At 45.4% G+C, this 13,170-nt stretch overlaps 1 protein-coding gene across 4 annotated transcripts in view; it reads left to right on the top strand.

The window, feature by feature from the left end:
- Positions 1-8,843: 8,843 nt before the first annotated feature.
- The window catches only part of KALRN (kalirin RhoGEF kinase), a gene marked incomplete at its 5' end in the record, with an annotated part of 529,922 nt that continues 525,595 nt past the window's right edge, over positions 8,844-13,170 (top strand). For all 4 annotated transcript variants that reach the window (XM_082483615.1, XM_082483616.1, XM_082483614.1 and 1 more), the window contains one exon: positions 8,844-8,916. In XM_082483615.1, the coding sequence (XP_082339741.1) occupies positions 8,844-8,916 (73 nt within the window). The remainder of the gene's footprint in view (positions 8,917-13,170) is intronic.

Here is a 13,170-nt window from a genome sequence, read left to right as displayed (position 1 = left end):
TTAAAACAAAAGCCTCTGAAGAAAAAAAAAAACAAAACATTTTCAGATAGACAGTCAAAATGTCAAATTTCAAAAGCAAACATTCTGAATTCTTTCTTGCTATTTCTAGCAGAATTCTTTCAGTAAGTTTTACTAAAGCTGTGTGTTACAGCAAATTTATTTGATGTTAAAAACTGATATTAGCCCAACTCTGCCTTGCACTGAAACAAGAAAGGTTGCCCAGCCTTCTCTTTCTGGGTATTTGTTTTGTATCCTGAGCTCCTTCCTGTTGCCCCAGACAGCTCTACCCAAGAAGTGAAGTCCTGATGAAACAAGTTATGCTTTCCCTAATCATTGACAAGATAGTGTATGAAGGCCTTTGTAGTTTTCTGTCTGTGTTGTATACCAGGTCTGCTGGTAAAAAACCCTGTTCTACCAGGATCAAAGAGGCTTGGTCCAAAGATGCTGGATCTTGGTAGTCAGATTCCTGGTTGCCTATAGCACGGACTTCTTGCACTTCTGGAGTGTGAGCTGTCTCGTGCTGTCTGTGAAATAAGGTGTGCTAACATAGCATAGCATGGGTTTGGTCTCCTCCAGATGTTCACCAGAGTATAGGGAAGAGCTGACATGACATAGTGAAAGAAAGGAAGACGGTTGGTACATGTGTGCAGTTTCTAGATTCGTTATACCAGTCATAATGATACAGAGAGCTTCCCTTTAGCAGATATCAGTGTTTCTAAACAAATCCAGACGACTGCTAAAGGTTTACCCTTTGAAGGAAGGGAGTACTTCAGCTCCAGCAGCTGTGAGGCATTATGTTTTCAAAGATACTCAGAATCATGTGTGGTCCTTAAGAATTTATTGCGCAGCTTCCCTGGAGGGCAATTTTGGTACCAGCCTCTATGATACTGACAGACCGGGCTGTAGAAATACGTACCTTGAAGGCAGCTCTTGTACTGCAGAAAGTATGTCTGCCTTACCTGCTGTCATATAACTATGACATATAACTTGCTCCCTCTCAGAGCAAGTGGCACAGTGGCTAGGAACAATATTGTTTTGAAGATGATAGTATTTTCAGATACTGTCTTGCCCCTTCTGTGGAACAGTATCATCTGTGACTTCCCATCTGGTTCCTAATTTTATCTCCTTCTAAGCTCTCAGCACACAAGATCTGCACTTCTGCCTGAATCTTGGTCCCCTCAGCACTGAAACTAAAAATGCAAATATCAAAGTGACAACTTGTACTGAAAACCCAAATTATACAGAGGCTTTTAGGCCTCCCTGTGGTACTGAGGTTCTTCTTTGTGCTGCCACTGAAGCATGTCTCGTAGGGTGAAAAACATTCATATCTGCCATTGTCAGAACTGGCACAAACCTCATCAGAAATCTCCAATATACCATACACACATTATCATCCTTTTCTGTCTGTCTAGCTCTCCTTGTGAACCACGAGAATCCATCCCCGACCTTGTAATGCACAGAAAGTGTAAGGTACCCCAAGCAAGATGTGGTGGCAGTAGAGACCTATTTTTAAAGTTCAGCGCTAAGCTGGGCTTTGAGCTGTGTGAGATCTGAAGTACCACTGCAAGCAGCTAAGTGCCAGGTCTGTAATCGTTGTGGAGTGGTGTGGGAGGCTGGCTCGCAGCCCAGGGGGCCTGGGAAGCACAAGGATATGGCTGGGTGGACTCATCTTCCTCCTTGCCTTGTTACTAGTCTTTGATTGCAGTTACACGTGCTTTTCTTGTACTCCCAGTATCCCAACACCTTCCCTCCTTCACACTTGCCTGTGGCAAGCAATACTGAGAGGAAGCTGGAGCTACTCTCTGTCCTTGTGAACCTCTGTTTATAGGCAGCAGAGAAAGGAGACCTGCTATTAGATGGATAAGAAAAAGCCAAAAGGACAGTAAATGAATGAGAACATCTGGAAACTCTCCAGCCATAGCTGTAAGCCAGGCTGAAAAGATATCTGGCGAAGGTGGCAGAAGTGGAGATCTGCTCAGCAAGACTCTTAAAGGTCTCTGCAGAGAGGTAGTTATTGGAAAGCAGTGACACACTGAATAACCGACCCCTGCTCCTGGTATCAGGAAGAGTTATGACTCCCTCTGAGATCTAGTGGAAAGAACAGCTGTGTGTGCTTGCAGGAGTGTGGGTGAAAACTCAAAATCACTGAACGAGTCTGGTGCATCAGATTTGGCCTCAGTAATTTACTGGATGCTGGCTTCAGTAACACTAGTTCTATTTTCAAAAAAATACAAAATCCAAACTGCCACAAAAAAACAACTGAGGGGCATCTTATGACAGTTCTTCATGTGAGGCTCTGCAGATAAGACTTATCAAAATTTGTTACATGAGCCATACTGTGATGTTCACTTACAAACAAAATAAAATGTGTTTGATTAACCTTATTCATTCGGGTAATTTGGGAAAAGACATTCCAGTTACTGGGTGGAGTCTAGTGTGAACATTACAAGATACATTTTCAGTATTATAGATACTGTAAAGCACTAAGCGGGATAAACAGCTGCCAGGTATAGGGTCTGTAAAGATTGCTGGCAGGATTTATGAGGACTGTATAGTGTAGTTTGAAGTAAACAGCTCTAGAGGATTTTGAAAGGTTGTCAAAGATGACACCACCTGATTCAATAAGAGCGCATGAATCATTTGATGTCCTACGGATATTTTTAATGTGTTAGCTGATTAATTTAAGTTTACTAGGAGGAGAATCCAAAGCCTAAAAACTTTAATGAATTTAGAGATAAAATCATTTAGTTTTATAATTTTTTATTAAAAAAAAACTAAACTCACCTTGGTTTTGTTTTTGCATACAACACCATGACTTTTCTTTTATCCCAGGAAGAAACTTCTTTCTCACACTAATTTATACTGGTGAAATGGAAAACAGGTTAGTATTTATGTCCAACCATGTGTGAAATTAGTATCCTAGAAGTGCACAGAAATGAATGCTTGCGGTAATAAAGTAGTAGTCACTGTTTAATTTTAATGCATGCTTCACCTTAAAATTGGTTTTCTGAATAGCTACTATGTACATTTACATTCTTCCCAAAACACTTTAATATTTAATACTTCCTTTTTCTGGTCTAGTTCTGTAACTCTTTCTGCACTGGGCAGAACTTGCCGGGGGGGCTGCATGGAGTTAAGGAGCTCCTGGTAAATAAATACTGCTCAGTATTGCCAAGAATCTGGCAAAATTTCAGAATCAGGATTAAATGTTTGCAGGAAAGTTAGTTAGAATAAAATGTTCCATCTTAACAGTGCTTAAGATTATGTTCTTTAATGTACATAAAAGTACAGCATAAACTTGGCCAACACAAGCTTCTCTTTTCTACCCTGCTGTAGCAGAGCCTGGCTGAGGGGATACCATCTTTGTGATTAGACTTTATTTTTTTCCCATTAGCTAATAGAATTTGTGATCCATTGACACTAGCAACTTATTTAACAAATTCATCCAAATAGTTACTGGCGAGAAAAGGATTTTCAGTCACTATTGACTCTTTCCAGATTCATATCTGTAAACTTAAAGACTTGTATCTTCCTTTTGGATGCATCAGCTGTTCTGCTCCCTGCTAATTCAGTTTGAGGTTCTGTGGCTAGCGTGGTAAATGCAGTTTTGTATCTTATGGAAGAGGCACATTTGTCTGTTTGCTGATGCTAGCATTGTCACAGTGATAAAACTACTCTATAATTGTCTTGCTAATTGTTATCACTTTCTTCTGGATGGGGTGGTGTTTCTGGAGAGGAGTGATTACTGCTCATCTTTCTGTCCAAGTTTGGGGAAACTGGAACTAATGTTGATTCTGGAAGCAGGAGACTAGATGAACACTGAGTTGACATTCCCACTTCAGCTTTGATCCAGATGGGGAGAATAGCAATAGCAGGGATGATGCCAGGACAAGGGCTTTGGCATGGTGTTAGAGCTTGCTCTATGCCTGCCCATACAGCTGTTTCACATCTGAGCAAAGGGTAGAGCTAACCTATGTGTGTAGACGTATATGTGGGTGCTGCAAAGACAACCTTGATGTGCTTGTGCTGTCTACTGAGCGCAGAAATAATCTTTGGCATATGTGGGCATTTGAGTCTAAGCATATGAAACATGTCTTCTGCATCCTCCATCCTGCCCTAGAGGCTTCTCTGCACGCTGTGTTTCCAGGGTCTTGCAGATTTTCCCTTGTAGCACTCCTGATAGTCTAGAATATGGATGGAAACTTCCACCCCCTGTGCCTCATCCAATTTAAGAGCATAGTAATTTCAACTCTAATACCTAGACATAGGTCTGAACAGGTCTCTGGGTGTGAGAAATTCTTCTCACATACCCCGGAATGTAGCTGCAAATAACTTCTTAACAAGGCAGCCTTAGGTGCTTTTAAGACTTATGTTTTCCTGCTCTGCTTTTCAGGTTTTCTCTTTGATCCTACCTATTAACACTCTGTGTTTAGATGTTGCTGTGACACTGAAAGCGAGGGACTTTCTGCACAAATAGCGGTCTCTGCAGCACCTTGCAGACTGTATCTTTTCTGCTCAGCTGGCAGGATGGTTTTTCTCCCTGTCCCTTTTTGAATGAGACCTATTGGGGTGTGTGCCGTGTTTTGCAGCACTTGACTCCTGATCCTTTGTGCAGGACACCCATGTTGCATGTGCTTTCTTGGAGTGCTGCACTGTTTACAGCAGTGCAACTGTCCTAGACCCTTCAAATACATTTCTCCTGGTTTGGATCTGCTGTCTTCGAAAGATGAATTTTACTGATTTCTTGTTCAACTTATTCTCTCTCTTCCCATCCTATAGTTTGCAAGCTCATGAGATGCAGTTAAAAAATGTCTCATCTCAGATGCCACCTATTGCCATCCCATTGGAAAACCTGACTGTAGCAGAGGCCTTAAATCAAAAGCCTGTGTGACAGTTTCTGATCTTTGAGCACCTTTAGGGGCTGTCACAAATAAAAACATTCATACCTAGTTAAACTAAGTTGTTTGGTACGGATTGAAGTATTTGTCAAGTAGAGCCATGCAAAAGATTAAAGCAGTGTCTGTCAGTGAAACTAGTGTATTTTGGCTTATGTAATTCTACACTTTTTTTTCTGTTTTGTTTTCAATAAAACCGTAGGTGCCTTCAGCATTATATCTAAAAAGTGAATTATACATTGCAGAAAGTATTTCATTCTATATTTAACAGCTCTTCTTTGAACAACAAAAACCATAAACTTGTTGCCGAGACTTGAACTGAAGTCATGGTGGTTCCTAGTTGTTAATGATATTTTACAGTGACAGCCCTGTTCTGCTTGCAATGTTAATAAAAATAGTAGCTCACTTAATGTCTGAGGTCGCACTAAAATGTACTGATATCTGAATGTGGTACTCCCTGTCCTGCATTGCCATGGTGTGTGCGTATGAGAGGTGTGTGCAAAATGTGACAGCAGGACTGTTGCTTTAATGATAATGCCATGAAAACAGTGAATATATTGTGCAGGGCTTCCCTGGCCAGTGGACCTGCAAGCACACAGAACAAACTTGCTGTGCCTTGCACAGCAGAGACGAGCAACAAAAACATGTTGCTAAGTCTTGAGATACTTTAATGAAACTGGATTAAAAAAACCCAAAACATTATTTAAAAAGTGGAAATTCTCATTTGTTTCACAGTATGAGAGAACTGGGACCATTTCTTGTTTTAATGAAGTTGTTCTGTGAAGAAAAAAAAATGGTTTGTTTTCAGAAGATATCAGTATTTTATATGGTTAAATATAAGTGCCTTAACTGGTTTAATCATTAACCGGGAATCTGTATAGGTATCAGGATGGCAGGTCAGTTAAATAACCGCTCTGCCTCCCTCAGCATTTTCTAATGCGTTTCATTGCAGGTTATACAGATAAAGACGTTTTCTGTAACCTATATGATTTGTACAACTGATGCTGTAGGCCACGCCTGCGGGGTTCACAATGAAAGGGGAATATAAATTTCTCTGTCATTGACAACATTAATTCCCTTTGGATGATGCTAAACCTTCCTTGCTTACGGGTAACTCCTGTCTAGCTTCTAAGGATGCTCCTGAAGGAGGAATGCTTTCAGTCTCAAAAACATCAGATTGTATCAAATCCTGAGTGGATTCAAAGGGCTTCATGAGGAATCCACATTCTTCCCAGATACCAAGGTTTTAGCCTACACTCACAAATCAATCTGTATGTACGAGTCTGGGGGAGAATGAGGGTTAAGCAGGGAATCTGGATTGTGGGTAGTGAATATTCAGACATGAGATCTTGATATGGGATTTGAGATGATGCACCTTGCTTAAGCCTGGAAGACAGAGGGCTTTTCTGCATCATGTTGTGACCCGGAAGAATAGTTGAAAGGTTACTGAAGAAAGTCTGATAATTGAAAGACTGATTGTAATCAGGTGCTTGTACTTTGGTAATGCCCTACTGCTGGTGTTCCTGGTATGGAGGTGGTCCTGCCATCCTTATGGTCCTAGGGAGGTGATCTCAGAGGCGGCACAGAGCTCTGCAATGAGCTTTGGCAGCCTGGACATAGCTTTTTGTGTTGACGTTTTCTGCAGATAGTTGTGAAAAGATCCTTTTTATCAATAAGCATAAAAAGGTAAATGGCTTCAGTTAAAAACAGCTGGTGTTAGACTTAGGAAACGGGCAGTAGATCAGAGATGAGAAGGGAATAAGGCAACCAGAGGGAAACTAAATGCTAGATAAAGCTCTATAGGATATTTGCACTTATTTCTGCATTCCCCAAGCATGACATATGATTTGCTTCTCAATTGTGTTTCAATTCCAGTAGTAAACAGTAAGGTTAGAGAAGATGTGACTGGGATCTCTGTGCTCAGCCTGCCTGATCAATGCCATTTTGACAGTTAAGTTTCTCCAGGGAAAGTGCAATATATCTAGTCAGTGAGCATACATCCAAATCCAGACTTCCTCTATGCTCTATCGAGAAGAGTAAATGGAGGAAAGCCATGTTTCTCTGTTGTCTAAAATATTCTGAGCTGAAACAGGAAAGGTTCTGCCAGCCTCAGCTGCTAACCTACCTGATAGATTGAGATCTGATCCAAACAGTGTCATTTACAACCAGTTGGCTCTGAGATTTCTGCTGTTTGGAGTATTTTCTTTCTTGAGATGCACTAGACTGATACTTAGCTCTTGAAATGCTCCAGTGAGTCTCTCTGTGGTCACCAGGTTCCCGGAGATGTTTTGTACTTATCTTCTACAGCTGACTTCCTCCTGTGCACCTATAGAGTCCCTTAAATATCAGAGGTTTTCAGTGGCAAAGGAGTGGTGATTGGGCATTATTCCTACAGAATAATGAGACTGAGGGCTCTGGGACATGGCTGGCTAAAAGACTCTTGGTCTTGAGAGTGGGAGATGCTATTTTGCAGCAAGGATGTGTTAGCCAAGGGTAATGCAGCCAGAGGGGTGGTTACTCCAACAGTTGCTTTTCCCTTCTCATGGTAGAGGTAACAGAGACGAACAACTATGAGGTGTGAGAGTAACACTCCTGTTTTACAACCATGTTTTGAATAGGTGGAACAGCAACATTTCTCCTTAAGCAGGCTGCTAGTTTTAGAGCTGTTACGCGATTATAGAAGAATGAGGAGCTGGTGAGACTTCAAATAGGTGAACAGGAGAAGAAAGGAAAGTGCCCAAATGGCAAACATCTGTCTTTCTGTCTATCTCTGCCTGTCTGTGCTTGAAATCTTGATAGCTGGGCTCAGGGAATAATATTTAACACAGCTGCTAACAAAGTACAAACAAGTATTCCTCACAGCACTCCTTTTGAGACAACAATTATTGTCTCAAATCACAAATATTGGAGCTATAGCAGAGAAATAAAAATCATTTAGCTAGTTGAATCAACGTCTGAGCTGGGACCAGGATCTTGGCTTTTCAAACTCCCTTTTGGCTCTGTAGTCACCTAGGACGGTAAAGAATAAAATATGAAGGCATACCTGCAACAACATGTAGCTTCACTGATCGCTTCCAAAGCAATCGTGCCCCACAGCCCATGAACAAAAATAACCCCCCCAAAACAAACACGCAAACCAAAACACAAAAAACCACCACACTACCAAGCCGCAAGACAAAGAAAAGAAATGTTTTCCCCTGTAACCACACCGGCGTTCACTTTCTCTCCCGAGTACCTGCCCAGCTGACAGCCGAGCGCTGCGCCGTGCCCCCGCGGTTATTCATCAGAGGGGAGACATGGCAGCGGTGCAGCCCAGTGATGCACATCGATACGGCTGCGGAGCGCACAGGGGTAGGAAATAAAAAAATCCACCCCAGCTTGGGCGTCCCTGCCCGCACCTGTGCCCGACCCGCCTCGCCAGCAGCCGCCGGACACTCCGCCCCGCCCGGGCCGCGCTGCTGAGCGGAGCGGCCGCGCCCGCGCAGGGGTTGCCCCGGCGGCGGGGGGCGCCGTGGCCGCCCCGGCTCTGCCTCAGGAAGTGCCGGTAGGGAAGCGACGGGGGCGGCCGCCGGGGGACGGGCCGGGCTGTCAGCGCAGCGAGGGGCAGTGGCGGCGGCAGCGGCGGGGGGGGAGCGGTGCAGGTCGGAACAATAGCGGGTGGAGGGGAGGGGACCGGCGGCGGTAGGGCTCGGCACCGGCACCCCGCCCCGGGCCGCGCCGCCCAGCGCAGCCCGGGGGCAGCGCAGCCCAGCCCCGGGGCAGCCGCCCCGCAGGCACCGCGGAAGGGATGATCCGGGCGGCGCTCGGCTGGGCTTGCTGCTAAACGCGCCTCCATCCCTCCCTCCCTCCTCTCCTCCCTCCCTCTTTCTCTCTCTCTCTCGGCTCTCCTCCTCCCTAACTCACTGGATATTACCAGCCGCCGGGCTCGCCGCCGCCTCTCCCCCAGCCATGAATCCCGCCGAAGGGGCGGCGGAGGAAGGCGCTGTCCCCGACTCCGAGGTGGATGCTTTCTTCCGAACAGGTAGGGAAGCCGCGGGGAAGGGGCCGGAGCAGCGCCGGGCCCTGCCTCCGTCGCGGGATGCGGAGCTGGGGGCGGCGGCGGCGCGGGCACCGCCGGCGGCGGAGCCGCGGGGAGGGGAGAGGAGGGGAACGGAGGGGGTCCCCGCCTGCCTTCTCGCTTTGTCCGCCGCAGCCCCTCGGCTCGTCTGCGCCCCAGTCCTCCCTCCCGTCTCCGGAGGATGCTACCGCGGAGCTGCGCTCTCGCCGCCGACCGCCTCGGGAGAGGACCGGCCGGGCCACCGCCCCGGGCAGGCACAAAAGCCCCGCGGGGATGCTCAGGGAGAGCCGCCGCGTTGTCGCCCCCCGCGGGAGGTTTCGCCGGCTGCGCCCCGCCGGGCCCTCGCCCCGGGCAGAGGCGGCCTCCCGGGCACCGGCCGGCTTTTGGAAGCGGAACCGGCAGCCTGCCCTGCCCGCCCCGCTCCGCTCTGCCCGGGCGCAGCGCCGGGCACGACCTCTGTCGCCCTCGGGTGGGCAGGGAGGGCTGGGGCTCCCCGGGCAGCGCTCGCCCGCAGCCCCGCTGCCGGCCGGGGATGCTGACCTTGCGTGGACGCGCTCGCAAAGTGTCTCAGGGCTGAGCGAGAGCCGTGTGTTTCGCTCTCCGGTTTCAGAGGATGCTGAAGTGAAGCAGAAGGGTAGCTGGGCTATAGTAGAGCGTGGTGTGGGGCCTTCGCTAATGATGCAGTGGTTAATTATATTCTCTGGGCAGTGGGTACGTGCTGAGGTCCCCACTGCTTCACCACCAGTTCATGAGGTGGTGGTTACGTGGGAGCCCTTAGCTCCAAAACATGGCTTTGCACAGGATCACCATCTCAACTGAAACAACTTGTGGTCCGCCCCTGCACCCCCACCCCCCCAAGCAAAATCTTAATAAAGTATTTTAGGCTTCTTGGTAGATTTTTAATTAAAAATTGTAAAGGATTAAATGCCTGTTTCATAATGGGATTGACCGTTTTAGGCTAGGACTGACACTTATTGCCACAGCTGTTTGTCAAGACTTTGCTTTTCAGCTGTTTTCCTCTCTACCTGCTCATTAGCTACATGCAGCGCTTTGAGCTCCAGTTACAAAAAAACAATTATGTAATCACCAAAAGTTTAAACTAGTAAAATCCTGAAGGCCTGCAGCAGCTCCCTGCTATGGTAGACTGCACCCCATTTATGTGAAAGCCCTTTGATCTAGAGGATAACTATAATAAGGTCTGGCTGTGTGTATCTTGTGATCCACAAGCCATTAAGCCATAGAATATTTGCCTGTTGCTAACCTACCTGGTTACAAGCTAATTTCCTAAGTCTCAACAATGACAGATTTATTTAAAAAAAGAAAAAAAAAACCACCAATTTTCCTTTTAAAAGGAACTTGTTAATTAAGGTTTCCCCCATCTTTTTCTCTCTCTCCCTTCCTTCACCCAAAGCTGAATACTTTCCCTGTGACACTGCCTTCTCAATCCAAGCATGAGGAAAAAGCACAGGGAGCCATGTGACTAGGCAGTTCTCCCCGACTGCTTCCTTCACCTGAAGTTTCACCTGTAGAGCCATGAATACCGTTGTCACCTGTCTTGTACATTTAACCTGGAGATTTCAGAAAGTCTCCTAACACTCTTGCTTCTTGAGGAAAGAAAATCATGGGAACTTAGGTCGGGAAGGGATTCCTAGGCCATGTGCTTGGACTGAAGTACGTATGCATAAGCCGTCCCTGATGGCTGTCTCATCTATCTTAAGCTTCATTGAAGGAGATGGCAATTTTTTTGTTTCTGCACCATTATGGAGCATCTTGTGTCCAAAAAGATGACATGAAAAAAAACCCTGCCTATTAGTAATTCATTTTGATTGTCAGCTTTCACAATGGCCAGGCAACATCACTGAGAAATAGGGAATATGCACATGAGAGCAGGCATGACTCACATGAAATTGTACTGTTGTTTTCCTGCATTGTTTATGCACCATTCACTTCTGGGGTTTGTGCGCTGCTCTTGTGCCTGTCTGAAGTTGGTTTTAATGGATGGCAGAGAGAACAGCTGATGTGGAGCTTAGGAGGACAGATGTAGACAGGACACAACTGACTCTCCCACTCCTCTTTTTGGCTGTCAGTGGCAATCTTGCCTGAGTGAGGACTGTGAGATGGAGTCTGATTTGTAATAGCTGCAGAGATCTGCATTGACTTAGCATCCTTTTACCCTTAATTTTAGCTTTTTCTTTTATTCCTTCTCTCCTGACTTGTATTCTGGGTTTGTGAAGCATAACCATTGTGGCTTACATGCCCTTGTGTGTTCATATCAAATAAAAAATGAATCGATGTGGTATAAAGATCAGCTGTTCCAGCAGCACAAGCGTACACTGAACTTCCCGAACTCTTCCCGAATTCACAGCTACTACAAGAAAAGCATGAACTCATTATTCTCAGTGAAAAAAAAATGGAGTCCAAGCAACTAATATCTCTCTCAGAGGCTTTTAGCAACCAGCTGGGCTTTGCACTGAGCCAGGAGGATCGATAGGCTGCTCCCTGGTACCAGCAGAGGAGGCTGAATCTGGGAATGGCGCCGTGAACCGAGCAGCTCCCCCAGCAGCACCCAAACACTTGGAGGTAGCAGTCCCTTGTCAGCGATGACAACTGAGATAGCAGCTCTCTGAGCTGTACCTGGAAAATGAAACTGAAGGAATTAACACGAGGTAATAAAAGAGGGTCTGTTCTGGTGCTTGCACTGATGAGAACTAGGAATGACTTTAGGAAAAGGGTGGATTTAACACCTGTGTGGTTGATGCTGGCAGTCAGTTAAACCTCCCCGGAGACAGGCAGGGTAGGGGCTGTTCTAATTTTCACCATCAGATATACGCAGAGTAATTCAGTCTTTTTTTAGAGAATTACTCTCATGTAACTGCGATAAAAATTAACAGGCGGAGGGACTTTAAGGGCAGAAATGACTATTGCAGTCTCCAGCTCTGATTTCTGGGATAACACTGGCTGCTGAATTGAGGCAGTAATTTCTGTGCGACGGCTTGAGCTTATGTTTGAGTAAGAAACCAAATCTATGCCTAGGTATGCCTTATTAAGTTTCTTAGGTCTGTTTTGGTGACAGATAATAAAATATGAGCAAGTTCTCTGGAACTCTCAGTAGTCTATATTAAATATGTACCGAGACTTTTATATTGCGTGGAACTGAATCCAAATACTTGTTGTTTCAAACATAACGTAAGTCACTTTGTAAAGCATACAAATGTCAGATATCCCTTGTATATAGACACAGAGGGAAAGCTTTACCTTTGTGCCTCAGCTGCAGGAATTTCTGCAGTATGTTTTGGAAGCAGAGGTGAAACATAAGGAAACCCTGTACCAAAATTTTAAATATTTATAGTGACAGAACGGTTTAGCAAATTACCAATTACTGGCAAGGGTAATCATCAATATTTCTTATCCACTAGCAGGTACAGTTTTATTTTCTAATTTATTTTTCTGGCACTTAAGTATAACATTGATTATGTCTGATATGAAGATGCCGACTTTGTCATCAATACTTCCTGTGAGTGAGTTGAAAATTGATATTGTTCCATCTCCTTTGACTGTGATGAATTATTCTGTTTGCTTTCTGCTTTCCACCAGCCGGTAATACTTCCAGCGTTGTTCATTTGTGCATGAGCGACTGGCAGCTCCGCTACTAAATAACTTTAAAATGATTGGCAGTGGCCAGGCTGCGTGATCAATAGATGTGCTTGAAATGATGTCTGCAGAGAAGTGCTCCTCGAGGTTGATGGAAATCAAGTGTCTCCTTGTAAAGCAGTTAAATTAATTCGACCAAGTTGTCACTGAGGGTGAGGTGTGACTCCCAGCTTCCTCACCTTGAGACTTTATAATTTATAAGGCCCGGTCTGGTAATGTGTGCTGATAAAGGAGAGTCTGTTGTAGAAAAAACTGTCAGGTTGTGCCTACCACTTGGAAAGCTCCTGTGTTCTTTAAGGTGATGCTGTTAATTAAAATCTGTACCGCTTTCTGGAGGCTTTGACCTCTGACCCTCCCAGGAATATGAGGTTTGTTCCTTTCTTTCCTTATTGTCTAATGTAGGTGTTTTTCACTTGATTGACATGGGGGAGGATGGTTATCTCACTACATGTGGGGACCCAGATCCTCCCAAGCTTCTGCCACAGGGCACCTCAGTGGACAGGGAAGAATGTGTGGCTCTGCCCTGCTGTTGTCCCACCTCCTCCTCCAGACTCTTGGAGGGAGCTC

Source organism: Vanellus vanellus (genome assembly GCF_965231255.1).
Source record: "Vanellus vanellus genome assembly, chromosome: 5".
In the NCBI taxonomy this organism is placed as follows: domain Eukaryota; kingdom Metazoa; phylum Chordata; class Aves; order Charadriiformes; family Charadriidae; genus Vanellus; species Vanellus vanellus.
The sequence above is the reverse complement of the archived record's forward strand: the minus strand, read 5'-3'. Positions and strand labels throughout refer to the sequence as shown.